Source organism: Simochromis diagramma, unplaced genomic scaffold (assembly GCF_900408965.1).
Source record: "Simochromis diagramma unplaced genomic scaffold, fSimDia1.1 OVJJ01000026.1, whole genome shotgun sequence".
In the NCBI taxonomy this organism is placed as follows: domain Eukaryota; kingdom Metazoa; phylum Chordata; class Actinopteri; order Cichliformes; family Cichlidae; genus Simochromis; species Simochromis diagramma.
In genome coordinates, this window is record NW_024386985.1 from 4,250,960 (window position 1) to 4,278,105 (window position 27,146).

The window sequence follows — 27,146 nt, forward strand, 5'->3', positions numbered from 1 at the left end:
GAATAATCTGACCTGTCTGTTTTTATTCGCCTTCTTTTATCTTCAGGCTGAGCCCGGTCATTCCCTTTTACTGCATGCTGTTTTACAACATAATTGCCTGTGATACATCACAACGTGTTGGCGGTATTTGACCCATGACAACAGCGTGTTTATCAATCAGGAAAAGTTATTGTCACTGGCATTTATATAATCATCATTCCACTTTTGACTCAGACTCTAACTTGTTTTTTGAACCATTTAAGTTCAGAAAGACCAAAAAATGAAATTATGATGACTATTTGTGTGCTACTGTGTACCTCATCAACCACCATGAAACCTGACTTTTACCATGTGAAAATAACACTTTATAAATAGCAGCAGTAGGTGTTTAAAAACAAATAAATTTAGGGGTTTTTTTTGCGCTCGTATTAAGTAAATGTTTGGGATGTGGCATTATAATAGTTACTCTCTTGGTTCTGCGTTTGCAGGAGCAAAGTCAAAGTACCATAAAGTGGGGCTTTGCCAGGAAAACTTCCTGGTTTAGAGCCACTCAAGGAACTAGTCCCTCATCAGTAGCAGGGGCTTCCACGCAACACATACCTGTTCTCAGGTAAGCGCTGATTTCTCTAAAAATGTAGCTAGAAAAGATGGATTTTTTAAACATTTATATGTTTTTTGTGTATTTTTTTGGTCTTTAGTAGCAAGGTTATAAAATTCAGTGTATACTTTTGAACAAACGTGTCTTCAAAGTGAAACCCATGCTTTATTTTAGTTGCCTTTAAAGTTTGTGTAGATGTAGCAGAAGACTGCTTTTTAACATTTCTAAAATATGTGGCTGTTGTATAAATCTCCAGCAGTGATATGAAACCAACTCTCAGTCAGGGTTTGTCCTGACTGAGAGTTGGTCTTTAGGGGTTAACTGCCACAGATAAGAATGATTAGTCCAAGTCCAGTAAAGGCTGTTGAGCCTTTTAGCTTGTTTTAAGGATACTGATGTATTTTCCTGTTACTTCTGATCATTATATCAACAATAATGCTTGTCATGTTTGGAAAACTGGTTACAAATAATATTTTGGGGTGGAATAGGAGGGTGGCTGAAACACCCTTGAGCAAGTGCAAAACCGTGGAAACTGATTTTTATAGCATGGCTAAGGAAATCTGTATTGATTGTGTTTTAAGTTCGATTGCTGTAACTTTTCCTTCATAAGAAGTAGAAAAGAAAATGTTTTTGTTGCAGATTTAATTCACATTTCAGCGATGCTGCACCTGAGCAAGGTAGGAATGAGTTCTCTGTTTCTATAATTAAGATTCATGATCCTAAATCATTACAAGGCCTTTTTATTCATTATAACTCCCAATTCACCCAAACAGGGAGATTTTGTATGGGTGGACACGGGCACCGGGGTGCCGATTGGGGCGGAGGTTAAGGTCACAGACACCGGGCAGATTCAGCTGCTCGATGACGAAGGAAAGGTACAAAAACCCGACCGATACTCTGTGCTCCTGCCAGATTCTTTACAATAATGTGAAATCTGCCTTTAAAAGAGCTGTATTTGCCTTCTGTGTAATTTGAGATCTTTAATAACAAACACACAGGAACACAAGCTCAAGAAGTTAAATGAGAAAAGCATCCGGCCCATGCATCCGACCTCTGTGAAGGGCGTAGACGATATGATCAGGCTGGGTGACCTGAACGAGGCCGGACTGCTCAGGAACCTCCTGGTACGACACAAGGAAGGAATCATCTATGTAAGTTTATGTTCCCTGGATTCACTGCAGAGCCGCCTAGTTTTATGACATCCATAACCATCCATGGAAATGCTTACTTGATGCGAACAGCTTTCAGGCTCAGACTTTGCCCTGCAGTTTATCACTGTGTTGTTTGTCTCCATAGAGACCAATGAGCCTCTGTTTAAAGAGAGTAACCCAGTGTTTATGAGTCCCAACGCCAAAACTCAACGGAGCGTGTGTTTAATTATGAATTGGACCTTTTTTGTGGTGTAAAAACACTGCTGTGAAAGGCTGGGGGCAAATTATACTGAGTGCAATATCCTCTATCTTATACTTCTCAGTTATTTTATCGAGCAATCATTCAGCATTTATCTCTGCTTTTTTTTACTGTGACTAATCTGTGAGAGCTATGTATCACATGCTGAGTTTCCACCATCATAACGACGTGTTTACTTGCTGCTCTCTGTTTTAAAGACATACACGGGCTCCATTCTGGTCGCAGTGAACCCTTACCAGCTGCTGCCCATCTACACTATTGAGCATGTGCACATGTACACAGACCGGCGGCTGGGTGAAATGCCGCCTCATGTCTTCTCCATCGCAGACAGCTGCTTTTTCAACATGCGCCGCAACCGAAAGAACCAGTGCTGTGTCATCAGGTTGGGTTTTTATGTCAGTTTTACCACTCATACAGTCACAGATGCAGTTCAGACTCTTGGTTTTTTCCCCCATTTTAAGCTGCATCTATATGAATTATAATGAATAAATGTAGAGACTAGGAAAAAATGATACAGCAGCAGCAAAGGAAAAAAGCATGAGAAGGTAAAGTGGATGACTTTAAATCAGAGTATTCACTTTAATATGTTTATTCTTTATCAAAGCATTTGATTGGAATTTTATTATTAGATTGTGATCATACATAGATACATACACTTCACATAAAAAGATTGTTTAAACATATAAAACTGGTTTATACTACGTGTACATCTAGATTTAAATTATATTACGTTTTGATGTATGTTATTTAAGACTATTTGGCTTAAGTGAAATCATCCCAAATACACTGTAGAAATTTCTTAATAGGAACAAGGAATATAAAATTATAGGGAAACAGGGAAAAAACAGAGACTACATTTTTAAATGTCTCAGTAAGCCTGCAGTCTGAGAGCACCGTTCTCTGTTGGGGTGATATGGTACTCTGGGGTCTATAAGATATGATGGGGTGTTTATATGTCAGGAGAATGGTTTAAATTGAATTCTGTTCTTTAGTTTTTCCATCAATGCCCTCTGATATTCTTCTATGAAAGTTTGGTAGAATACCTGTTTAAGTACCTTAAACCCTCCCCCCCCCCCCCCCCAAATTCCTCTAATTTCAGAAGATGACCAAATATATGGATATGGTCACCAGTAGGTCCACCACATTTCCTCCTTTGATCATTGAAACATCTCAGCATTTAAATTTCGCCCATTTATTGGAGTTATGAAATGTTGCCCCAGCACATATTTCTGTGTTTATCTGTGTGTTGTTCACATTAATACCTCTAAGTATTTGATAAAGGCGCTAAAGGTGAAAAGGTTTGTGTCACATATTCAGATTATTTAAGACTGCAATCTTTATGGAGGTGGTGCATGCGTGAGCTAGCTGGGCTAAATTCTGACAATTTCTTTAGTGAGCATCTGTTTGAGATGGTATAAAATCCTTTAAAAATCATGTTAGTGCTGAAATTTTAAGTACTCCAAATATTATATACATTTATTACATCTTATTGCACATTATTCTTTTTTCTTTTTTTTTTTTTACTATCAAGTCTGTTTTAAAAGATAACAAATGATTGCTGGACTGAGTAAAATGATTAATTGGAGCTTTTGTTTATGGGAAAAAGAGAGAGCTATCTTTACAGGAGCGCCTAAGTACCCAATAAGTAATAAATGTGAAGTATTAACAAGGTAACACCATTATCACCACTAAGGTTAAAGGTAAGGTAAAAATATTCACTAATATTTGGACATAACCTACAATTTGCGTTCTTTCAGGCAGTTACCTTGTTACAGTTAATAGAAACTACAACCTAGAACCAGTTAAAAATTTGTCCTCAGTCTCTCCAGACTTTACATTTGTCACCTAATTGAATATTAATTAGTGAACATACTGGGTGCCTTTTGTTACCTTTATACTCAGCCGACTGTTCATGATCCTTGTCTAATTCATCTAACAAGAAAATATTTCCCGATGCTGGAAGCTTTAGGAATTCAAAAAAATGAAGCACTATATGTAAAGAAAAAAGACACTGGTGCATTAATACATCATATACATAAGACTAAAACAGCAAAAAAGGGCCCAGTTTCTATTATTATAATGGAAATAACCAAAACTAGCATTCGGTTTTGGAGTTTCTCTAAAGTTTCAGTTCAGAAATCTTTGTTATTCAGTCTGGGTGACTAAATGAAAAAGATCCTTTAAGTATGCTCTAACAGGAAAGACCATTACTCATTAAGTGTCCTGGTCTTTCTGGAGATGAAATGCGCTTCCTTATTAGAATGCCTTGTTATTTTATTCCTGAGTTTGCTGCTTGAGTAATAGAGAAGATCTGAACTGATCCAAGCAGAACTGCTTTATCAATGTATTGAAGTTTAATTTTGAGCCAAATCCTTTTGAGATTTTTATGAAAATATTCAGGAAATCCATCACATCTACACCCCCCTCGTGTGTTTTATCAGCGGAGAGTCGGGAGCTGGGAAAACCGAGAGCACCAAGCTGATGCTGCAGTTTCTGGCTGCAGTGAGCGGTCAGCGCTCCTGGATTGAGCAGCAGGTCCTAGAAGCAAATCCCATCTTAGAGGGTACGCTGTCTTATCCAGCACCTTTTTGTCATTTGACTTGCCTTTTATTAACTGTAGCTTATCCTCTCAGCCTTCGGTAACGCCAAAACCATTCGAAATGACAACTCCAGTCGATTTGGGAAGTACATCGACATCAGCTTCACCAAGGGCGGGGCTATTGAAGGTGCCCGCATTGAGCAGTACCTGCTGGAGAAGTCCAGGGTGTGTCGTCAGGTGGGAATATCAGTCTGCTGAACTTTTCGGAAACAGCATTGTGTTAAAGCCAAACTTTCCTGTAGTAAAGAACACATGCATCAATGTGCAGGCACCAGACGAAAGAAACTACCACATCTTTTACTACATGCTGATGGGCATGTCGGCAGAAAAGAAGAAGATTCTTTCCCTTGGAAACGCCGCTGAGTACAAGTATCTGACCATGGTACTGTGATGTTTAGATTAAAGATTGGATTTATTTATGTTTTCTGAAATTACATGGAGCAGGTGGGAAAAATCAACCAAATTAATTTTTAATTTTACCAAATTAAAAATCTTTATAGTCATGGTTTCTGTAACCATAATATCAGTATATCAGTTTCATGGGATTTGTCATAGTTTCAATAGCAAAACTGAACAGAAACAATTACTGGTGCCCTGGATGTTTGATCTGATAACTCACTGCTTATTCAGTTTTAACTCATGTGACCACACCAGGGTAACTGCACCAGCTGTGAGGGCCGTGACGACGTGAAGGAGTACGCTCACTTCCAGTCAGCTCTGAAGATTCTCACATTCACAGAAAATGACTTGTGGGAAATTTCCAAACTGCTCGCAGCCATTCTTCACCTGGGCAATGTGGACTTTGAGGGTAAAGCAGTGATTAAAAATGAAGATTATTTAGAAACAGGTGCAATCATTCAAGTAACTGACATTGATTTCCTGTGGAATTCCAGCCACCATCGTAGATAATCTGGAAGCCTGCAACGTCCACACGTCGACCAATTTCAAAATGGCGAGCGAGCTCTTGGAGGCATGTGCCGTTTTCTCTGAAGATACAGCTAGAGTTAAGAGATCATCTTTTCTGATTGTGCTACCTTGTTGCCTCAGGTGGATCCCAAAGCACTGGGGAAAGGTCTGACTGAGCGCTCCTTCCAGACTGCCAGAGAACACGTGACCAAATGTCTGACCTCTGCTCAAGCCATGGACGGCAGGGACGCATTTGTCAAAGTAAAATGAATGTGTGACGCTGCAGCTCATTTTAGCAGTCAGGAAGATAGGCCTAGATGGTTTAAAGTAGGTAATCAGATACTACTTTCCTGTGTAGATTGTAATTTTATCCATCCACCAGTCCATTTTCTTCTGCTTATCTGGGCCAGGTCGCGGGGGCACCTTAAGCTGAGAATCCCAGACCTCGCTCTCCCTATCCACTGAGAGATATAATCTCTCCAGCATGTCCGGGATCTGACCTGGGGCCTCCTCCCGATGGGACATGCCTGAAACACCTCACCTAGGAGGTGCCTACGAGGCATCCTTGTGAGATGCCTGAACCACCTCAATCGGCTCATTTTGATGTGGAGGAGCAACCACTTTTTAATCTGTGATCTCATTCTTTCAGTCACTAACTAAAGCTTGTGACCATAGGTGAGGGTAGGGACGTAGATCGACCGGTAAATCGAGAGCTTCACTTTTACACTCATCTCTTTCTTCACCAAGACAGACCAGTACAGTGGCAGCATCACTGCAGCTGCAGCACCAATCAGTCCAGCGATTTCCCACTCCTCTTTCCCATCACTCGTGAACAAGGGCTTAAGATACTTAAACTCCTCCAATTGGGACAGTAACTCGTCCCTGACCCAGAGTTGGTACTCTACTCTTTTCCAAGGTGAGGACCATGGCCTCAGACTCGGAGATTCTCATTCCCTCTGCTTCACACTTGGCTGTGAACTGCTCCAGCATGAGCTGGAGGCCACCACCTGAAAAGCCAACAGAATCAGTGACAAAGGACAGCCCTGGTGGAGTCCAACACCCACCGGGACTGAGTCCGACTTATTGCCGATGATGCGGACCAAGCTCTTGTAATGCTTGTATAAGGATCTAATGGCTTGTTGCAACTGGCCAGGCACCCCATACTGCTGAAGCGTCAGCTTTCCGCTTGGCCTGTCAGTACGTATCGCTGCCTCCAAAGTCCCACAGGTTAACAAAGCCTGATAGAACTCCTTCTTCTTCAGCCTAATGGTTCCCTTCACCTCCAGTGTCCAAAATCTGGTTCGGGGGTTACCACCACCACAAGCTCCAACTACCTTGTGGCCACAGCTTAGTGCCAGCAGCTTCAGCAATGAAGGTGCTGAATATACTCTATTCTGACTCAATGTCCCCAGTTTCCCTTGAAATGCTGTTGAAGCTCTGCCAGAGGAGGGAGTTGAAGATTTTGCAGACCAGGACCTCTGACAGGCATTCCGAGCACACCCTCACTATACATTTAGTGCCAGGTCTGTCCAGCATTATCCCCCACCACCTGACCCAACTCACCACCAGGTAGTGATCAGTTGACAGCTCAGCCCCTCTCTTCACCCAACTGTTCAGCAAATATGGTCGCAGAGCTGATGATACAATTACAAAATCGATCATCGACCTTTGGCCTAAGGTGTCCTGGTGCCACATGCACTTATGGACGCCCTTATGTTTGAACATTGTGTTGTTATACATGAGAAATCCAGTAAAATAACACTGCTTTCATTCAGATCTGGCAGGCCGTTCCTCCCAGTTACGCTCATCCAGGTCTCACCATCATTGCCCACATAAGCATTGAAGTTTCCTACTAAATCCACAGAGTCCCCAGGTAGAGCACTCTCAAGCACACCACCCAGCAACTCCAAGAAGGCCAGGGACTTTGGCGAATAAGCCCAGACGATGAGCTGAAGGTGCAGGGAATAAACCATCTTGTCCACCAGGAAAACTCTAAAGTACAGGCAGCAAGCCGAGGGGATACTAAAATACCCACCCCAGCCCGCCACCTCTCACCACAGAAATTCCATTCTGAGACAGAGTCCAGCCCCTGTCCAGGAGACTGACCATATCTAGTTGGTACCTCTCAACTTCACGCACTAGCTCAGGCTCCTTTCCCGCCAGGGAGGTGATGTTCCATGTCCCAGTCACTAGTCTCTGTAGCCAAGATTGATTGGCCAGGGTCTCTGCCCTTGGCCACCACCCAGTACACATTGCACCAACCCCTACGGTGCCACCTGCGGGTGGTGGGCCTACAGGAGGGTGAGGCCATGTCCCTTTTCTGGGCTGTGCTTGGCTAGGCACCATGGGCGAAGGCCTGTCCACCAGGCGCTGACCCTGCGGCACCCTCCCCAGGCCTGGCTCCTGGGCGGAGACTCAGTAACCCTATGCGGGGGAGGTTGAACTGGTCTCTAGATTTTTCACTGACAGGGATCTTTTGAACCACTCTTTGTCTGGTCCCTCACAAAGGATAAATTTGCCATTGGGATCCTTGGGACACACAAACCCCTCCACCTCAATTAGATTTTGGAGTTTCTCTAAAGTGTAATTTTAATGCAAACCACAACTATTTTAAGCTACAAAATGCAGAATTTGTCAGTTAAAAGAAGAGTAAATTCAGACAGGTACACTTATTACAGATTAGCCATCAGCATACTGATAGGTTAATTTAGTCATCATCAGTAGCAACTGGTCACAGATCAGTTTCCACGTTAAAAAAAAGCTTTATTGCTGGTGTCCGTGTATTTGTTCCAGGGTATATACGGAAGACTTTTCATTTGGATTGTGGAGAAAATCAACAGTGCCATTTACAAGCCGCCTGATGAGGAGAACGAGGCCAAACAATCCATCGGCCTTCTGGACATCTTTGGTTTTGAGAACTTTAGTAAAAACAGGTTGGTGTCCTCCGTTCTCAGGCCAGGCCTGTGTGGGTACTCTTACTAAGCTCTTACTAAGCCTCTGTCTTTGTTTCTTCTTTTTCTGCAGCTTTGAGCAGCTGTGCATCAACTTCGCCAATGAGCAGCTGCAGCAGTTCTTCGTCAAGCACGTCTTCAAGCTTGAGCAGGAAGAGTACGCCCGTGAAAACATTGTTTGGAAGCGCATTGACTACCAAGATAACCAGCAAACCCTGGACGTACTGGCCAGCAAATCCATGAACTTGCTGTCGCTTATTGACGAGGAAAGCAATTTCCCCAAGGTCTTTGTCCTCGTCGTACTTTAAATTCTCTAACGGACCAAAGCAAGGAAGGGTTTTAAAAGTGTAATTTAATTTTCAGGCCACAGATGCCACCCTGCTCCAAAAGATGAACCAGTATCACAAGAAAGGTGGCATCTATCTTCCCCCAAAGAACAACTACGAAACACAGTTTGGAATCGAGCATTTTGCTGGAAAGGTCTTCTATGACTCACAAGGTACACTTAAGTCATTTAAAGCCAACCTGTTGCTCTTTTGGTAATTTTCCTCTGATGTTCTCAATGTTTTGTTTTTGTTTAAGGTTTTCTTGAAAAAAACCGTGACACTCTGAGCTCAGACCTCATTAAGATGTTGGAAAAGTCCACCAACAAACTCCTGAAACAGGTGTTTCGTAATGACCTCAAATCCACCTCCGGTAGCATCAAGATTGCCAACGCCAAAATGACCATAACATCAGCCAAGGGAAACACCGGGGTTAGTGCAGCCTTTTATCATTTGACCATTCACATCACCATCACTGTATAGAATTATTTACACATATTTGCACTTTATTTGTATTAGCAACAAGTACCAGATGGCAAGAAGCGTGTGCCAACACTGAGCGGTCAGTTCCGCCAGTCCCTGGATTCCCTGATGAAAACGTTGACTGCATGCCAGCCGTATTTCATCCGCTGCATCAAACCCAATGACTTCAAGAAGCCCATGGTGAGGAGACAGTCTTGGTCCTCTCAAACAGAATAAAACATGCTTGAAAACTGGAAAAAAAAGAAGAAATTGCTTCAAATCTCATTTAGTACCTCTTTGTCTCAGCTGTTTGACAGAGAGCTGTGCATGCGGCAGCTCCGTTACTCCGGTATGATGGAGACCATCAGGATCCGGAAAGCTGGGTATCCTGTACGCTACACATTTGATGAGTTTCTAACTCGATATCGTGTCCTCCTGAGGACTTCCATCTGTGATCCAAATACCGTGAGTTGTTTTTGACAAAATCTGTGTTTTGATCAGCAAAATTCTTTCTATGACCAACTCATATGTAAGCATAAATCCAAATGAAAGTCTTCCATATAATGTTATTTACGTTGTTGTCTTTTTTAAAAAAAATAAAATGCTGGTTTAACAGGAAAGCGAAGAGAAATGCTGTGAAAGTATTTGTGAAAACCTGCTTACCGGAGAAGGTGACTGGATGACTGGAAAGACAAAGATATTCCTAAAGGTTTGGAAGCTTATAAGAACAATCTTAGCTGAATGTATATGGTTTGAAATACTGAAATATGTGTGCACTAAGCAGTCATAGACTTCCAAAAACCTAACATGCCCTTCAAGGTTGTCTCATAGTGCACCTCTGCGTCTCTCCTGTTGGTCTGTATTTATCCCTACATACACAGTTGCCTACACATTTTTCTTAAACGTACGGCAATCTGAAAATATGCACTGCTGATAGGAAGCGGCCTTTACAGAGAAGGACCTGTTCTTATCAACTGTGCCGCAGAAATTCAATACAGATGAGGAGAACCAAAATCTATTGGAGCACTCTGCTTTGCCAACATAGAAATACATAAGTACATAAAAGAATCTCACTACTGTCTGAACGTCAGCAGTCAAGAACCAGCAAAGGAAATGAAAAGGAAAGGAAATAAAATGGTAATTTCTGCTGTTTTCTTTCAGGACCATCATGACACAATGCTTGAAGTAGAGCGAATAAAACAACTAAATGTGAAAGCCCTTTTGATCCAGAAAGTCCTGAGAGGCTACAAATACAGGTAGGAGGATTAGATCTGCATTACGCTTTATTTATTTATTTATTTATTTAGTATTCTTACATGTGAATTACTGCTTCAAATTTGCATGATTCATGCCATCTAAAGGAAAGAATTCCTGAGGAAAAGGTCAGCCGCGATCGTGATTCAGAAATACTGGCGAGGACACAAAGGCAGGAAGCTGTACAAAGTGGTAAGTTGCTTTTTCAAAAATCAGCATTGACTCGAGTGAAAATGGAGGCGTCGCTTGCTTTAAACCTTCGCTCATCTTCCGATTCCAGGTGCAGCTGGGCTTTGCAAGGCTGCAGGCACAGGTTCGCTCTCGCCAGCTCCACTTCCAATATAAAAAGAGAAGGCAGGCGACCCTCGTGCTACAGACCCATGTTCGAGGACACCTGGCCAGGAAGGAATGGAAGCGCAAGAGGAAGGCTGTAATCCTGCTGCAGGCACACACCAGGGGCATACTGGCAAAAAAAGCTCTCGAAAAGATGAAGAGAGACGTAAGTACCACCACCGATGTTTGATCCTAATCCACCAGTTTCATCTTATTTCCACTGTGCTGCTATCTATCAGTTATTTTAGTTTTTATTTCACATTTATTTTATAATGTTAGAGCATAATTTCAAGTATTTATTCCTTGCTTTAGTTTACTCCATCCATAAAAGCATTTATCTTTATGGCTTTGTGAAGTTTGGTAATTTGTCTGTTGTTGTCACCAGCGAGGAGTGGCCACATACCCTGCTTTATCATCTGTTTACTCAGTGTGAGGGCAGAATTTACACAATGCACATCAAGCTGTAGTAGGGAACAATTTAAACTGATGACTGAGACCAAAACTTTAGTTGATCTGTGACCTCAGTGTTTACGGATGAGCAGTTGATTCATTTCCTGATAGGCTTCTATGTAGTCTGACTTATTTTTGCAACAAGGTTAGTTGCCCCCTGCTTAGAGCACTGTTTTTGCTCTTTCAGATGTACCTCTCTGCTAAAGAGAAAGAAGAGGAACAGCGGCTCATTCTGGAGAAACAGAGGCGCTTGGAGGAGGTGTTGAGACAGAAGAGAGAGATGGAGGCCAAGCGGCAGTCAGACCAGGAGATGGTGGATGACATGTTTGACTTCCTTACTTTAATGCCCAACACTGTAGGAGGGCAGGAGGGGCAGGCACCCATGGGATATGAGGTTTGGAACCAGATGTTTTGGCAGGTGTTGAATGATTTTTAGATATAAGCCGATGAATCACACGTGCTTGTATGTGTTTGCAGAATTTTGGTGGGAAACGGATAATTGAAGAGATAGACATTGACGAAATCCAGATGGAGGAGGATCTTCCCAACGAAGACTATGATGACCTGGATGAGTACTCCTTTAACAAGTTTGCCTCCATGTACTTCCAGGGTGCAGCCACCCACACCCATATCCGACAGAGGCTTCATCAGCCCCTGCTCTACCATGAGGATGAAGATGATGTTCTGGTGCTTCTCTTAGTTCACCACACATCATAATTCCACGTGTTTCTGTCTGTTTTTAATAAAGTTTAATCATGTCTCTTTTGTGCTTTCACCAGGCTTCGCTCACAGTGTGGTGGATCATCCTGAGGTTTATGGGAGACCTCCCTGAGCCAAAGAAACGGGCCCAGGTTAGGGTACCCTCCTCACAGGATCGCTTTGTGCCACAGGAGCTGATGTCCAGAAAGGACAGACGTCTCAGCAACATGGTGGGCCTGGATCAGGTAGGAATCAAAACCTTAAAAAACTGAATGTCTTTAAGTTTGCTCCATCTTAATCCTGGCAAAACGGAGGTTCTCGTTTTCAGTCTGGGGTCAGTCATTCCCAGCAACATCAAATTATCTGCTAAGAGTCTTGCTGTTATTTTGACTGAGAACTGAATTCAGAGTCTTACATCTAAAAGCTCATTCAGTCTTTTTTCTTTTATTAAAAAAACAAAAAAGTAAAACTTTCGTTGACACATAATAGTACAGAATGACTAGACAGCACTTAAATTTTCTCCCATCTCAATTCTTGTAACTTTCTCTTTACATAAACTTTCACATAAAAACTGCTACTGATACCTTATAACTGCAGCCGGCCTCTCTGATCACTGCAAGGTAAGACCATCAAACCAACTGGACTAAGACACTGTTGCACAAGACGCAGTCCAAAATGGCACTAGAGGATGATCCTACAGGAGAGACTTGACAAATTTAATCAGTGTTCATTTTGATAATCATGGGCCAGTTTCCAGAGATGTTTGACCATTTACTTTTTCATTTTTTTAGAGGGTGCTGAGGAATAGCAAAGAAACACAAGCTTCTACAGTCCCTGAGCCACCAGGACAAAACAAAAGGGGCTCCATCTTTATAGACATCCTGACAAGAACCAGGAAGGCTTCTGCTGTGCCCAACCAGACCCCTCAAAACCAGAAGGTGTACACTGTACCGGATGCAAGCGCTCGAGGACGAAAGGGCTCCACATTCACTGACCTACTTTCCAAAAACAGAAAAGTATCAAATGTTCAAGAAAATGGAATCCCCAAATCTGGTTTAAACTTCAGAAAAACCTCAATCATCATGGAGGAGGTGAGGCAGGAGCCAGAATATTTTGTTGCCGTTCACTTTTTAACCAAGCTAATGGACATTTTTATATTTTTCTCCAACAGTCAGATGATCAGACGGAAGTTTCCAAGCCTGCCACTCTGCAGACTGTGAAGGAGGATCCCGAAGTCTTGACTGGAGAGTCGGACACACTGGACAGACCCCTGACTTCTCTGGAAAAGCTCCACTACATCGTTGGATACGCCATCGTCAGGCCTGACCTCAGGTTGCAGAAGTTTGAAATCGCATAGCTCCGCTGTTGATATCTCTTTCCGAGCTTCTGCTAATACACAGTTTTCTGCCACAGAGATGAGATTTACTGTCAGATCTGCAAACAGCTTCATGACAACAACAATCGTACGGGCTTCTTCCGTGGCTGGATCCTGCTGTCGCTTTGTTTGGGCGTTTTTCCTCCCAGTGAGCGATTTATAAAGGTGAGTACAGCAGCCGTAACAGCTGTGCGCATTTCAATGCTGTGATGTTTTACCTTTTACTCTTGTCTTCGCAGTACCTCCAAAGTTTCATCCGCTTGGCTCCGAGCGGCTACTCGTCCTACTGCGCTGACAGGCTGCGGCGCACCGTGATGAACGGCACACGAGAGGAGCCTCCCTCCTATCTGGAGCTGCAGGTGCTGAGATTTATACAGCTTCATATGAAAAATGCAACATTTTCAAAATTCCTTCAATCTATGCTCAGTAACTCTAAATGACAACAATACTTTATGCATTAAATCTACACCTTAGCCTGATGGGTGCCTTCCCAGAAAAATAATACACAGCACCTCTCCAAAGGTTGACTCTGTTCATCTGAACGTAGCGTTTTGTCTCCTCTTTAGGCCAAAGTACTCTAAAGTCAAATGTGAGGCCATCTGTCTTAACAGCTAAAGGGCTAAAATTACTCCACAACCACGTGGAAGACACACAGAAAACATCACGTTAGAGGGCTGCACTTTTTCAGAGAACTGCATATGACTGCAGACTTCTCTGACTCTGTCATTATCGTTATAAAAGAAAAGAAATTCTGTGCAGAAATTTGATGAGATGGGGAGATGCTACATTAGCAGCTGACACTAGCTATACAAACATCCTGTAACATGCTCACATCTTTTTAAAAGAATTTCAAAAAATGCTGCCAGGAGACGTCACAGTCCACATTTACAGTATTGGTTTGGTCTCAGTTGGAATTATGCGGCATCTGAAATCTCATTGAAAAATTAAACCGCACATGTTTCTAGATATATTCCTTTAGAGTTGAAAAAATGTTTTTGTGTAAGTTGAGTAAGCTACTAACTTAAGGTGCAGAAAACATGCACAAACTGTGATTTCCACTTAACTAACATGTTTATTTCCTGCACCGTGACAGGCCACCAAGACAAAAAAGCCCATAGTTGTGACTGTGATGCTTATGGACAACCGCTCCATTAACCTCCCCGTCGATTCAGCATCTACATCTAAAGAGATCTGCCAGCTTATCTCCAACAAAATCAACCTCAAAGACAGCTTCGGCTTTTCCATCTACGTCGCCTTGTATGCAAAGGTACGTGTTTACAGACGGATCCAAATTCTTTCATCTGAAATGGGAAGCTGATATGCGGAAAGCATCCTGTGGCAATCAGAGCGTCCAGAATAGACATCTATCAGCCGCTCATCTCAATTTGTTATAAACAGCTCATAAATATAAACCCTATGAGCTGTGAAGATGCAGGGCCCAAAAGCGTTAGTGAGTGAGGATTTTTTTCACTTTGCAGTGCAAAAACGCTCATTACCAGAAATAACTTGTTGACAGAGCCGAACGCTCAGACCTAAGCCTTTGATTTCCGTGGCAGAAAGGAACGAGAAGAAGCAAAAGAAAAACAGAAAAAATGTAAATAAAGCCAGTTAAAATTTGTTGTTTTGGTTTTTTTTACATGAAAGGAATATCTGAAACCTTCCTAGTTTTCCACTCAGTCAAACTCGAGTTACGATGTGACTTAAACAGCTTTTTATTGATTTATATTATTCCTGTTTGTAAATGCTCTGAATTGGGGACCAGTCTTATCTACCTTCCTTTCATAAACAATGCTCCAGAGCATGCTCTGGTAAAGGAGGTAATAAAAGAAGCATCTTTCTTTAGATTTGGAGAATTCAACCAAGCTCTGGTTATTTCCGTATTGTGCAAACACTAGTGCGAGCAGGAAGTCACAAAAATACAAGCACGTGCAAAAAAAAGAGGCTCTAAGGGAAAGAAGCACAGAGGTGACCCAGAATACACAGTAAAAACAAAAAATCATGATGGGATGCTTGCAGTGTAGTTATTTTCAAGTGATGGTCATACTGGTTACATGCCTCCCTGATAATTGTACGAGTTGAATATGAATACAAGTATGTCAATAAATGGATAGATATTAATCACGTAAGCTGTGTTGAAGGTGTGGGCTCTGGGCAGCGGCCGGGAGCACGTGATGGACGCCATCTCCCGGTGTGAGCAGGACACAAAGAGGAGGGGAGGCCAGGAGCAGCACGCCCCCTGGCGTCTCATCTTCCGTAAAGAGATCTTCACCCCCTGGCATAACTGCAGTGACGACAAGCTCAGCACAGACCTCATCTACAAGCAGATCATCCATGGCTTGAAGTCTGGAGAGTACCAGTGTCAAAAGGTGCGCTCCTATTGCTTGTATTGTAACCAAGGATTCAACTAAGCATTCCTGCCGTACACCTCTAACATGAGTTTTTCCCACATTTCACTTCCCCAGGAGGACGACTATGTCGACCTCGCTGCAAAACATTTGTACATCCAACACGGATCAGACAGCCGCCCAGAAAACGTGAAGGATGTTGTGCAGGACTGCATCAGTAACTCTCTGCTGGAGACCAAGACAGAGAGTAACTGGGTGCAGATGGTCAGCACTGCCCATGCTCAGGTCAGTCGCATCCTGGATCACATGCTGTAACACATAGAGGGTTAAAAAAATGTTGCGGGTAGAATCATTTCTTTTGTCTTTGTAATCCGGTCACAGGGCTCGTATGTGAGTTCCAAACAAAAGACGGATTCGCTGAAGGCGGAGATAGTCGATTACGCTCGACAGAAGTGGCCCATCTTCTTCTCCAGGTTCTTTGAGGTTGCCAAACTTTCAGGTAGGCGTCTTTGTTCCTTGTACATAAAAGTGTAAACCTTTAAGTTAAAATCAAACCGTAAAAAAGAACCATTGCTTGAGGCTGGGGGGTAGTTATCATTTAATTCTTGTTTATTTTAATTTTTCTATGCTCTGTTTGAGGCTCAACCCTCACAAGTTTTCAGATTGTCAGCAGCAAATTGTCAAATTTGTGAGCAAGCAACAATCAGCTTTTCTGCTTTAAAATGGCACCAAACTGACTCATTGTTGCAGTTCCCTTATTGTCGTTAAACTCGGCCACTACTGCTGCTTTTCACTGATATATTTCATATTTTCTGCATTATTTTAATATCTTAAAACAGCTTAGATTAAACTCTCAGGAACAGGAAATGATCAGTTTCTCCATGATGTTCCCAGGCCCTCCACTGCCAAAGAGCAAGTTTATCGTGGCCATAAACTGGACAGGAATCACATTCCTGGATGAGCGAGAGAAGAGGCTGGCAGAACTCTCCTTCCCAGAAGTAATGGCTGTCAACGCTGTGAGGTAAACCTGTTTAGGCTTTGTTCAGGAGAATCCAAGAGGGAAACAAGATTACCTGAAGGTATACTCTTGTTAACACGGATGCGCTATCTGTGAAATTCTGGCTCCCAAAAACTATGAACAAGATAAAAGATAAACAAGACTTGTTTTTGTTCTTCTGTCCTCCTTAAAGGACAAATCTTTAATAAAAACATTTGACCTATTTTAAAGTCTTTTTAGCTTTAAATCAGTCTTGAATATTTATTATAAGGCAAGAAAATTTTGTCTTTTTGCAACTGTAATCGTGAAGGAAATATTGGATATTTTCAGAAAATTGTTCCATAAACAATTTGTTTTTTTTAATAACTTGTTGAATTTGCTAAAAGAGGAATGCTTTAATCGTGTTTTTGGCTCGGTGGTGGTTCTCAGGAATGTTAAAAAATCTGGCCAGGCCGTGTCTCTGATGACGCTGAAAGGAGACTTCACCCTGAGCGGCCCCTCAGCGGCGGACATGGCCGAGCTGATTACCATGTTTGTCAGTGGGCTGACGGAGCGTTCGCAGTACGCCGTGGCCCTGAAAGAAGTCGAGAAGCAAGGTCAGTGCCCCACTTCCTCTTCCTTTGAAGTCATTTCTCCTGATTATTAACTGACTGACTTCTCAGTTGTTTTTCAATCCTCTCCAGAAGACGCCACGTTCCTCAGCTTCAAGAAAGGAGAGCTCATCATGCTCATTAAAGACAATGATTTCTCTCAGGACCACGGCTGGGTTAAGGGCCAAAACGATCGCACGAAACAAACCGGGGCCGTCCCCATCGATGCCATCACAATCCTGCCAACGCTCAGCAAACCCACCAATGAGGTCATGGTACGGAGCAGCCAATCAAATCAGAATAAACATGAATCAACGTACAATTGACCAAATTTTGGAAAAGAAAAGAAAAGCCTGAGAAATTAGTGATATGAAACATTTTTATGATATCACAACACACATGAAGACATATCTATCTATCTATATATATATATATATATATATATATATACATATAACTTTTCATTGTTTTCACTTTCATTACTGTCTTGCTGTCAGTTCAGCACCTGCCTCCATTTTTTTCAGTTATAGACCTTTTTGCTAGCATGAAGGCTAAATGCGGTGGGTGTTTCCTTTTTTTTTCAGAACCTCATCAACCTCTCACCAAACCAGAGGAAGGACATCATACAGGCCACCATGAAAGAAACAGGCACAGTGGGGAGAATTGCTCCTTACTCACTGAAAGATTTCTCTGTCGAGTATTTCAGGTATCTGAAAATTTCGTCCATTCTTCTGCTGGCTTTTTTCACCAGCAGATCAGTGAAACAGTACTGACAGCACCACTCCTTGTCCTCTTTCCAGGCAGCCCATTAAGGATGTGAACCGTCAGGTGATCGCTAGGAATGCTGCACCCGAAAGGTTGTGGGTCCACTCCAGAGAGCCAATAAGACAGCCACTACTCAAGAAGCTTGGAGGCCACCCAGAGTTCACCCACAAAGCCTGTCTAGCTTTCACTGATATCCTTTGGATACTAGAAGATGCAATAATTAAAAAAATTTTCACCAATTTTTTTTTACATGGTAAACCATTAACAAAAAAGCTGGGCAAAGCCTCTGGGTCTAAAAAGTGGAAAACAAAGCTGCATTCTTTGCAATGGCCAGCAGGAGGCAACAAGTCTAATTGTGCAGAGCTCTATGAGCGCATGATCTTACTTTATACGTGACTTATGACCCCAGCAAACACTTTCCTTATGAGTTTATGGTCTCTATCACTAGACTTAAGTCTTATTTTATAGAACATGATTCTAATTTAAGTTAGTTTAAAGTGCCTTGTGTTTTAGGGCATGTCAAGTCATTAACAGCATAAGGTTTCTCAGTCACAGGCGAGGCCTAGCACACAGCGATCAGCATCAGCACACCAGTCAATCAAAGTGGGCACACCCCTAACTCTAGTGTCCAGGTGGAGTTATAAAGATTTGTTATGAAGGGTGAAACTATCCACAGAGTCTGAAACAGCGGCAGGCTGTAACATGTTCATTTCTGCTGTAAAGTGGACATTTTAACACAGCGGCCAGCCTCACGAAACTGCAGTTTTTTTTGGCACTTCCTCTTTGGCTTCATTTTTCCGTTTCACAGGTTGCCGCTTGATGACGACGATGCTACTAAAAGGCAGACACACTAGGTGGTGCTAACCTAATAGAACAATTGCAATCATCTTCTGCTATTCAGCTGCCATTTTCACAGTGGTATCTGGCCCTGCATTCAGTCACATAAAGCCTGCAGTGAACCTTAGTGGACAGATATTAGCTAAACACCTCAACATGAAACAAAATGAAGTCATAAAATTTACCTGCTTCTTTCTCTGGACATATTCATATTTCTTCTAACTCTTTTTGTTTATTTTAAGCCCAGAACCTAGTAAGCAAGGAAAGTTGGAAACCAGAGTAGTAATAAGTAGTACACAGAAGAAGAACTGAAACCACGAGACAGCTGCAAGGTCTTGAAATATAAGAGGGGGGAAAACAGATACTGACTAATGGGATGTTACAGATAGGTATTTCTGTAACCTCAGCTGTTCAAAATCCACCATTGTTAGCCATCCTTGACTGATATGTACCAATCCTGAAGTACATGGGTGATTACCCCACCAAGCAGCAGCAGAATCCCCTCGAACTCACTGACCAAATCTTCAGCCCCGCCACTAAACACGATGCTCTGAGGGATGAGATTTACTGCCAGATCATGAAGCAGATGACCAACAATAACAACCGGTAAACGTGTTATTTCCTGTGTACATGCATCCAAAAATTTGTAAGACGCGATGCATGCAGAAACTCACCTGACAGATAATTACACAGTCACAGTTGCAAGAATGAACTGAGAGTAGTTTCTGTCCACAGCCTGTCTGCCTGCTCTGCACGCTCCGGTTATTAAGTTCTCTCTCAGTCTTCTTGGTCTGTTAGTCATGGATCACTCCAAAACAGTGAGAAGTGGAAAATTTAAACAGTATATAAGCCTATAATGTTAAAAAATACATGTACACATTTCCACACAACTTTCCATGATGTTGCATAAGATGCTCATGGAAGGACAAACTGTTCAAAATATCACAAGATATAAATAAATATAATATAAATGTGCCTTCTCAGACACTTAAAGGGTAAAATATTGGAGGTTTTGAAGGTAGCCCTTCTTTGTTTCAGTGCAGGAGTGACCGGGATAGAAATGTTCTTTATTATTTTTTCTATTCTTCACCCAGGTTAAGCATGGAGCATGGCTGGCAGCTGATGTGGCTAAGCTGCGGCCTGTTTCCTCCCAGTCAGCCTCTTCTGAAACATGCTCAGCGATTTCTGGAGTCGCGACGCAGAGAGCCACTTGCCTCTGACTGTTTGCAGCGCATGCAGAGCTCTCTGAGGTTTGTACCGCACGCTGGCCTGTATTATGTATCACACATAAACACAGAGACGCTTTTGAGTGTGCGACAGGAAGAATGCGTCGATAGAGTCTGCTTCTCGTTTAAAGTTGGTTTAAAGAGTAAAAAAGGACTGAAAGTTGCATCACCCTCCCTTAGGTGTGAAAAGGAAATGTCAAATAATTTAACTTCTTTTTATAGATTCACTGAGATCAAGTTGTGCAGAACCTGCTTGCGGTGATGAACACAGTCCTTTTTGTACAAATGTGTTGCATCATCTTCACAGTGAAAGGACCACATTCAGAATTTGCATGACCTCAGTTATAAATATATCTGATTTGCATCCAGGCTTTCCTCCATAATGCTAACAGGCTTGCAGAGACTCATTTGTTATTAAAGCTTTTATTAGTAATCAGAAAATACAGAAAGAAAACATTTATCATTCAAACACAAGCATACTGGTCACAACAAAGGGGGGAATAATTCTACTTTTTCTTAGGACAAAAGAAGAAAGTGAAGTTAAAAGACAACCATGATGATTTACACGATTTCCTGTCTTATGTCTCATTTTGCTGTGGTGGACATTCATGTTAAACTTTTTCACATAATGTGGTATGTACAAGGAAGCAAGGGGACTGCTAAATGCTCAGTTTCACACAGTTTTTTTTCTACGATGTTACTGAAATCTCAGGCATTTGGAAGACCTGCCCACATGCTTTGCGAGTCTTATTTACAAGGGGCAGTGAATCGGAAGAACTGTGGCGTAAAGGAAATAAAAGTCATGTAAAGCTACTCTAGTAGAATCCAAAAATGAAAATATGGAGTTGTGAATTTGAATAATCATGCCCGTACTGGGCTCCCTTTAGTCACCTATTGCAACAAAGCAGAGATACTAGATCAGAAATGTGGAGAAATGCAAAGTGTTGCAGCCAGTACTTTGTTTACATCATTTGAATGTTAGACGTAGGTCTGTTAAGTGTGGTCAATGTGACTTCGAGGCAATGCTGATGAATATCAACAAGCTCCATGAAGTGTTTGTCTCTTTGTTCTGTGACCTTCCCAACAAGGATGTGTCAAACTTTATTAGGTGAGGTGTGGTCTAAGTGAACGTCTATAGGTATAAATGGTAAGGTCAGAAAAAGCATTAAAAGGAGGAGCTGCGCTGGAGGTGGGTTACAAAAAGGATTGCAAAAGGAGAAGTAACTGTAGAAAGACTAAAGCAGTTTAAATAGCATGTCCTGAATGCATTAGCTGAACAGCTAATGTGAGGTGGTAAAGAGATCAACTGACTGGAATTATGGGGTACACTTGAGTCTGTGGCCTCCTTAAAATATATGTTCATATCTCTAAATTACTCATATTGTCATATACTCACACTCATATTCCAAGAAGTCCAAGACCACATGGTTTTTGGTACTGGAGTAACTCATACATTAATTATATACACCAATCAGGCATAAACGAATACCACAGATTATCTCCTCATCGTGGCACCTGTTACTGTGTGGGATATATCACGGAGTGGTCAGTATCTGTAAAAGTGTCCAAGTCCAAGGAAGGAGCAGTGGTGAACCAGCGACAAGGTCATGGCTGGCCAAGGCTCACTGATGCATGAGACTGAAGGCTGGCTCATCCATCCATCCATCCACTTGGCCTATCCCAGCTTGTAGCCACTGTAGCTCAAATTGCCAAAAAAAAAGTTGGCAATTTGGTTCTGATAGAACAGTTTGTTGCATATGGGGCTGCCACAGACCAGTCAGGGTAGCCATGGTGACTCCTCTCCACCGCCGAAAGCACCAAAAATGGGCACATGAGCATCTGAACTTAACCACAGAGCAATGGGCAATAGAGACCACACCTCAGAGCTTACAGGACTTGAAGGATCTATTGCTAATGTCTTGGTGCAGATACCACAGCAGGCCTTCAGGGGTTTAGTGGAGTCCATGCCTCAATGCATCAGGGCTGTTTTGGCAGCAAAAGGGGGGCCAACAGACTGTTAGGCAGGTGGTATATTTAGCATTTAACCTAAATTGAGGTGGTACTAAGAAGAAAAGTCAGTTGCTTTAGAAACACTGAACCTTTGGACTTATCTGTTAGGAAAAAGAACAAAAAGGCAGGTACCTAATAATTGTTGTTCTGCTCTAGGATGGAGCCCAGGAAGCTCCCACCTCACCATGTGGAGTTAGATGCCATCCAACAAAACAGCACCCAGATCCGCCACAAAATCCACTTCCCTAATGACACAGATGAGGTAAAAACACCAACTCTTTTAATGAAACCAGAAAAAGCCATTGCTGGGTGGAGATTGCATTTTGGTGTTATCTGAGATTAATCTCATCCTTCTCCAGATATTTGAAGTGGCCACCAACACCAGGATCAAGGATCTCATTCTGAACATTTCCAGGAAGCTCGAACTGTCTTCAGCAGATGGCTTCAGCATTTTTGTCAAAACAAATGACAAGGTTCATTCAGTATTTTTATACATTTATACAATAGACGGTCTGGCATCTTTGATGAACAAAAACCAGCCTGTTGTTGTGTTTTTTTATTCTGTTTCAGTTTCTCAGTTTGAATGAGACGGACTACTTCTTTGACAGTCTGAGGCAAATCACTGACTGGTCCAAGAGTGTGAAAAGGATTGATGGTAATAAATCATCTTCTGATTAGAATGACGGCGGGACTTTAAATGGTCTGCTGTATACCTGTACAAACCTCTGTGCTCGTGTGTGTTCCGCAGGTGGGCTGGTCAACTATACTGTGTTCTTCATGAGGAAGTTGTGGTTTAATGTGATCCCTGGCAGAGACACAAAAGCAGATCTTATCTTCCATTTCCCTCAGGTACATTTGAATGATGTCTCATTTTCCAATTTTCCAGCTGATATGAAGCGAGATGTTTCCATTAACACAATTCCTCCTCACACAAAGATGGAGTTGGCGATTAAAATCTAGTAACAGTTGCCTGCAACTGAAAAACGTTTTGAATACTCGGTTAAAAAGTGAAACTTTGGCCAAGACCTGTTAAAAAATAAGTTAACGAAATGTCTTTCTAATTTCCAGGAGTTACCCAAATACCTAAGAGGCTATCATGTGTGCACCAAAGAGGAAATGCTCAAAATTGCGGCTCTGCTCTTCTGCATAAAGGTCAACAATGATAAGAACCAGTTAGTCATGATTCCCAAGTTGCTGAAGGAGCTGGTGCCCACTGACCAGCTGAAGGCCATGTCTGAAAATGAGTGGAAGAAGGTAGGACGGCTTGCTTCTATCTCACCCTATCACAGGGCATCCTTCTCTGTCTGCATTTCCTCTTTTACTACATCCACAATAAATCTCTGTTGTCTTCCTTTTTAACTCCTGCAGCCAGCGTCATCTTAAACGTTCTCTTCAGTTCAATGAAATTTTATTTTTACAGCGCCAAATCGCAACAAAAGTAGCCTCAAGGCGCTTTATATTGTAAGGTAGGCCCTACAATAATACATACAGAGAAAAACCCAACAATCATATGACCCCCTGTGAGCAAGTACTCTGGTGACAGTGGGAAGGAAAAACTCCCTTTCAACTGGAAGAAACCTCTGGCAGAACCAGGCTCAGGGAGGGGCGGGGCCATCTGCTATGGCTGGTTGCGGCGAGAGAAGGAAAACAGGACAAAAGACATGTTTGCATATGTCCAAACCATTTTTTTACAAAGCTGAGTTCACTTACACTGAACACACCCAGGTCTTATTAATGCCACACCTGCTGAATCAACTAGTCACTTAAATAGATCCTGTGCGACAAACTGAAGCAGGCTAAAAGAATTTAGAACTTACAACTTTTATTGTCAATGTACAGTTGCTTGCACAATAAAATTTGGAAGCAAGACACACAGGGGAAAAAAAGCAACATAATATCTCAAACATAAGACATAAGATCTCCAAAAGCAGCACAACGTGGATCCATAAATTCTGTCACGATCCATAAATTCTGTCACAATCCAACGAAACAGCTGAGAAACAAAGTCGCTGACATCTATCAGTCTGGAAAGGGTTACAAAGCCGAGGCTTTGGGGCTCCAGTGAACCACGATGACAGCCGTTATCCGCACATGGAGAAAACCTGAAACAGGAATGACCAGCCTCCAAGAGTGCATTGACAACTCATCCAACAGGCCACAAAAGACCCCAGAGCAACATCCAAAGAACTGCAGGCCTCATTTGCCTCGGTTAATGTCAGAGTTCATAACTACACCATATGAAAGAGACTGAGTTCCAAGACCAAAACCACTGCTGAGCAAAAGGAACACAAAGGCTCGTCTGAGTTTTGCCAGAAAACATCTTGATGATCCCTGAGAGTTTTGGGAAAATACTCTGTGGTGTAGCGTGGTAGTGTGACGGTCTGGGGCTGGGACCTGGAAGACTTGCCGTGATAACAGATCCATGAATTCTGCCGTCTACCGAAAAACCCTGAAGAAGAATGTCCAGCCATCTGTTCGTGACTCAAACTGAAGCACGCTTGTGTTCTGCAGCAGGACAATGATCCAAAACACACCAGCAAGTCCACCTCTGAGTCTCTTAAGAAAAAACAACAGTGGTTCATGCTTGCAAACCCTCCTGTTGCGTCTTTCATCCGTAAATAAAGCCGCGGCTGGCTGAGTTGGTTGTGTCCCTGTGACGCGCCTCCAATAATCCATAATGAGTGGAACTTGTACTTTGCGCATTTATTTTAAGAACAAAACAAAAACGAACATTTGTGCTTTCAATCACTTTACAACTAGCGCATGGATTAACTGGTGTGCCAAAAAATGACGGTCAACAGAAAAGTTTGCCCACAAACCACTCACCCAACACACCTGCTGCGTACACCGACATCAGGTAAATAGACTGTGACCACACCCACATACCATCACCTGAGACGCAGGTAAAGCTATACACCTGTGCCACCAAAACAAAAAGGAAAAACATAAACATTGACTTTGGCTCTTACACCTCCAATGTGGCTGAATTACAACAATTCTGCAAAGATGAGTGAACCAAAAGACTCACTGCCATTTATCGCAAACTCTTCGTTGCAGTTGTTGCTGCTAAGGGTGGCTCGACCACTTATTAGGTTTAGGGTTCGCTTTTACAAACAGGGTCATGTAGGTTTGGATTTTTCCTCCCCTCTTAATCATCAGTGTTAATGCTAGAAAATCATTAACCTCATTAGAGGCAGTGGTCACTTGAAGGTGTTGTTTCACTCTGTGATACATCTGTACTTTCATTTTCAGAACATTACCGCCTCATTTAACAAACAAACTGGAATGACAGCTGATGAAGCTAAGGTGGCGTTCCTGAAGGCGGTTCACCGTTGGCCGACATTTGGCTGTGCTTTCTTTGATGTGAAGGTGAGGCCTCCAGCGAGTGCAGCTCACGCGATGGTTATCTTGGTATCAGCTATCAGATTGGCTGCGTGGGCAGCGTGTTTATCTGATCGCTATTGATATCTGTCACTATTTGTCGGGCCTCTGGTCTTTAGCACTGTTTCTGCAAATAGTGCAACATGACTCTAGCTTGACAGTTTCCTCATTTGCTTATCTTTCTTTCTTTTCAGCAAACATCAGAGCAAAAATTTCCAGATATTGTGCGAATTGCCATCAGCAAGCAAGGACTCACAATCATTCATCCAAAAACCAAGGTTAAAGAAAGTCTAAAACTCTATGGAGCAATAAAAATTTCAGTGCCCTTCTCTCATATCAATATTTTATTCATGTTTTAATTCATGTTTTTTTTTTTCTTTGAAGGAAACTCTGGCAACTCACCCATTCAACCGCATTGCTAACTGGTCCAGTGGAAGCACCTACTTTCACATGACTATTGGTAATTTAGTCAACGGCAGCAAGTTCCTGTGTGAAACGTCACTGGTAAGACGTGAAACACTGTGTAAGTTTTGGTTTATATTTCGTCTACATTTCCTTTTCTTTACATCACTCTCTTCTGTTAAAAGGGCTACAAGATGGACGATCTTATAAGCTCCTACGTTAACATGTACCTCAGCGACAGGAAGACTGTGCAAACCAGGAACCGCCGCTTTGACATCTAAACTCTGTAGCATGACAGCTCGCTGAAAGCATGCTGTGTGTCTGTAGCTGCAGACTGAAACTTGTACTCACAGTAGTTCTCTGTTTTTGGATTAGCAATCAACTTTTTTGTGCTTTCCTTAAAAAAAACATTGAATTATTACATGAAACGAAGTAGTTGCAGATTTCTCTGTTTTTATTTAAAGTCATGTATGCTTTGGTCTGTGTATGAGTAACAAAATCAGAAGTTATTGGTCTCTTTGGTGTTTTTAATGATGGACACAAAACCAAAACTGTCTCAAGTTAAATAATTCTAGCGTGTTATTATGAATAAATAAATCCAATTTGAATGAGTCTGAGTCAAAGTTAAAGACCTAGGTCTAATAAGATTTGTTCTTGAACTTCGTGTAAATGTCAGTTTCATTACATTTGTGAATTTTTTTTTTTTAGCTCAAAATATTTGACCTGTTTCTGCTCACCAAAATGTCACAGATGTCATTTATGTGCACAGGACGCATCGTTTCGCACGTGTACTCAATTTTTTAGATTAAAAGAAAGTTGAATTCCGGACAATTATTAGACATTAATTTACCTGATGTAAAAACATTAAAGATTTTCTTGGAAGCAAAGTTCTATTCAGTGTTTTGTTTCTCAAAAAAATGTTACAAAGTTGAATTTTCCTCACACTGGAAAATCTTCAAATCACAGTGAAAGCTGGACAAGTGTCAAACCGACTTCACAATTTGTGTGTTTAGGTTGCACACGCAACCTTTAAATTAGCCCATCTTCAAAAAGTATATCGAAAGTTAATCTCCACAATGATTTTCCCTTTATGTCAATTTTACAGATGCAAATTTTTTACTCTGTGTTAAAATTGTGAAATAAAACATCCCCCCAGTTAATGTGTCTTGGCGAGTTGAACTACCTAAAAGGTGATTATCATGATTGATTTGTTTTAACTATAACCCTGTGATCATTTCTAACTGTCCACTGTCG

At 41.9% G+C, this 27,146-nt stretch overlaps 1 protein-coding gene across 3 annotated transcripts; it reads left to right on the forward strand.

The window, feature by feature from the left end:
• The first annotated feature begins 412 nt into the window (after window positions 1–412).
• LOC120738906 (unconventional myosin-VIIa) lies at window positions 413–27,052 on the forward strand. Of its 3 annotated transcripts, XM_040040480.1 has the most exons (48): window positions 413–589; window positions 1,217–1,254; window positions 1,351–1,452; window positions 1,576–1,728; window positions 2,185–2,369; window positions 4,429–4,550; window positions 4,621–4,763; window positions 4,855–4,968; window positions 5,241–5,394; window positions 5,480–5,556; window positions 5,634–5,753; window positions 8,286–8,425; window positions 8,517–8,727; window positions 8,807–8,942; window positions 9,026–9,198; window positions 9,286–9,429; window positions 9,535–9,693; window positions 9,845–9,937; window positions 10,390–10,484; window positions 10,590–10,674; window positions 10,763–10,981; window positions 11,453–11,659; window positions 11,743–11,952; window positions 12,045–12,209; window positions 12,756–13,055; window positions 13,136–13,296; window positions 13,378–13,504; window positions 13,579–13,698; window positions 14,433–14,606; window positions 15,478–15,705; window positions 15,802–15,969; window positions 16,066–16,183; window positions 16,579–16,705; window positions 17,111–17,277; window positions 17,365–17,546; window positions 17,856–17,977; window positions 18,072–18,226; window positions 19,326–19,479; window positions 19,968–20,123; window positions 22,266–22,371; window positions 22,469–22,582; window positions 22,680–22,764; window positions 22,858–22,958; window positions 23,178–23,363; window positions 25,362–25,478; window positions 25,685–25,768; window positions 25,875–25,994; window positions 26,078–27,052. In XM_040040480.1, the coding sequence occupies exons 2-48, from the start codon at window positions 1,237–1,239 to the stop codon at window positions 26,171–26,173; spliced, it is 6,693 nt and encodes a 2,230-aa protein (XP_039896414.1). In that variant the 5' UTR covers window positions 413–589; window positions 1,217–1,236; the 3' UTR covers window positions 26,174–27,052. The 3 variants fall into 3 exon arrangements, with proteins under 3 accessions (XP_039896414.1, XP_039896415.1, XP_039896413.1); XM_040040481.1 differs by having other exon boundaries at window positions 413–1,254; XM_040040479.1 differs by lacking the exons at window positions 413–589; window positions 1,217–1,254 and having other exon boundaries at window positions 1,263–1,452.
• The last annotated feature ends 94 nt before the right edge of the window (window positions 27,053–27,146 follow it).

Excerpts from the sequence above, each read along its gene's own strand:
- LOC120738906 (XM_040040479.1), top strand. The coding sequence starts at position 1,291 with ATGATCCTAAATCATTACAAGGCCTTTTTATTCATTATAACTCCCAAT. Across the intron at positions 13,056-13,135 it reads CCTCAATCATCATGGAGGAG|TCAGATGATCAGACGGAAGT; the intron begins GTGAGGCAGGAG and ends TTTCTCCAACAG. Across the intron at positions 17,978-18,071 it reads TTCTCTGTCGAGTATTTCAG|GCAGCCCATTAAGGATGTGA; the intron begins GTATCTGAAAAT and ends TCCTCTTTCCAG.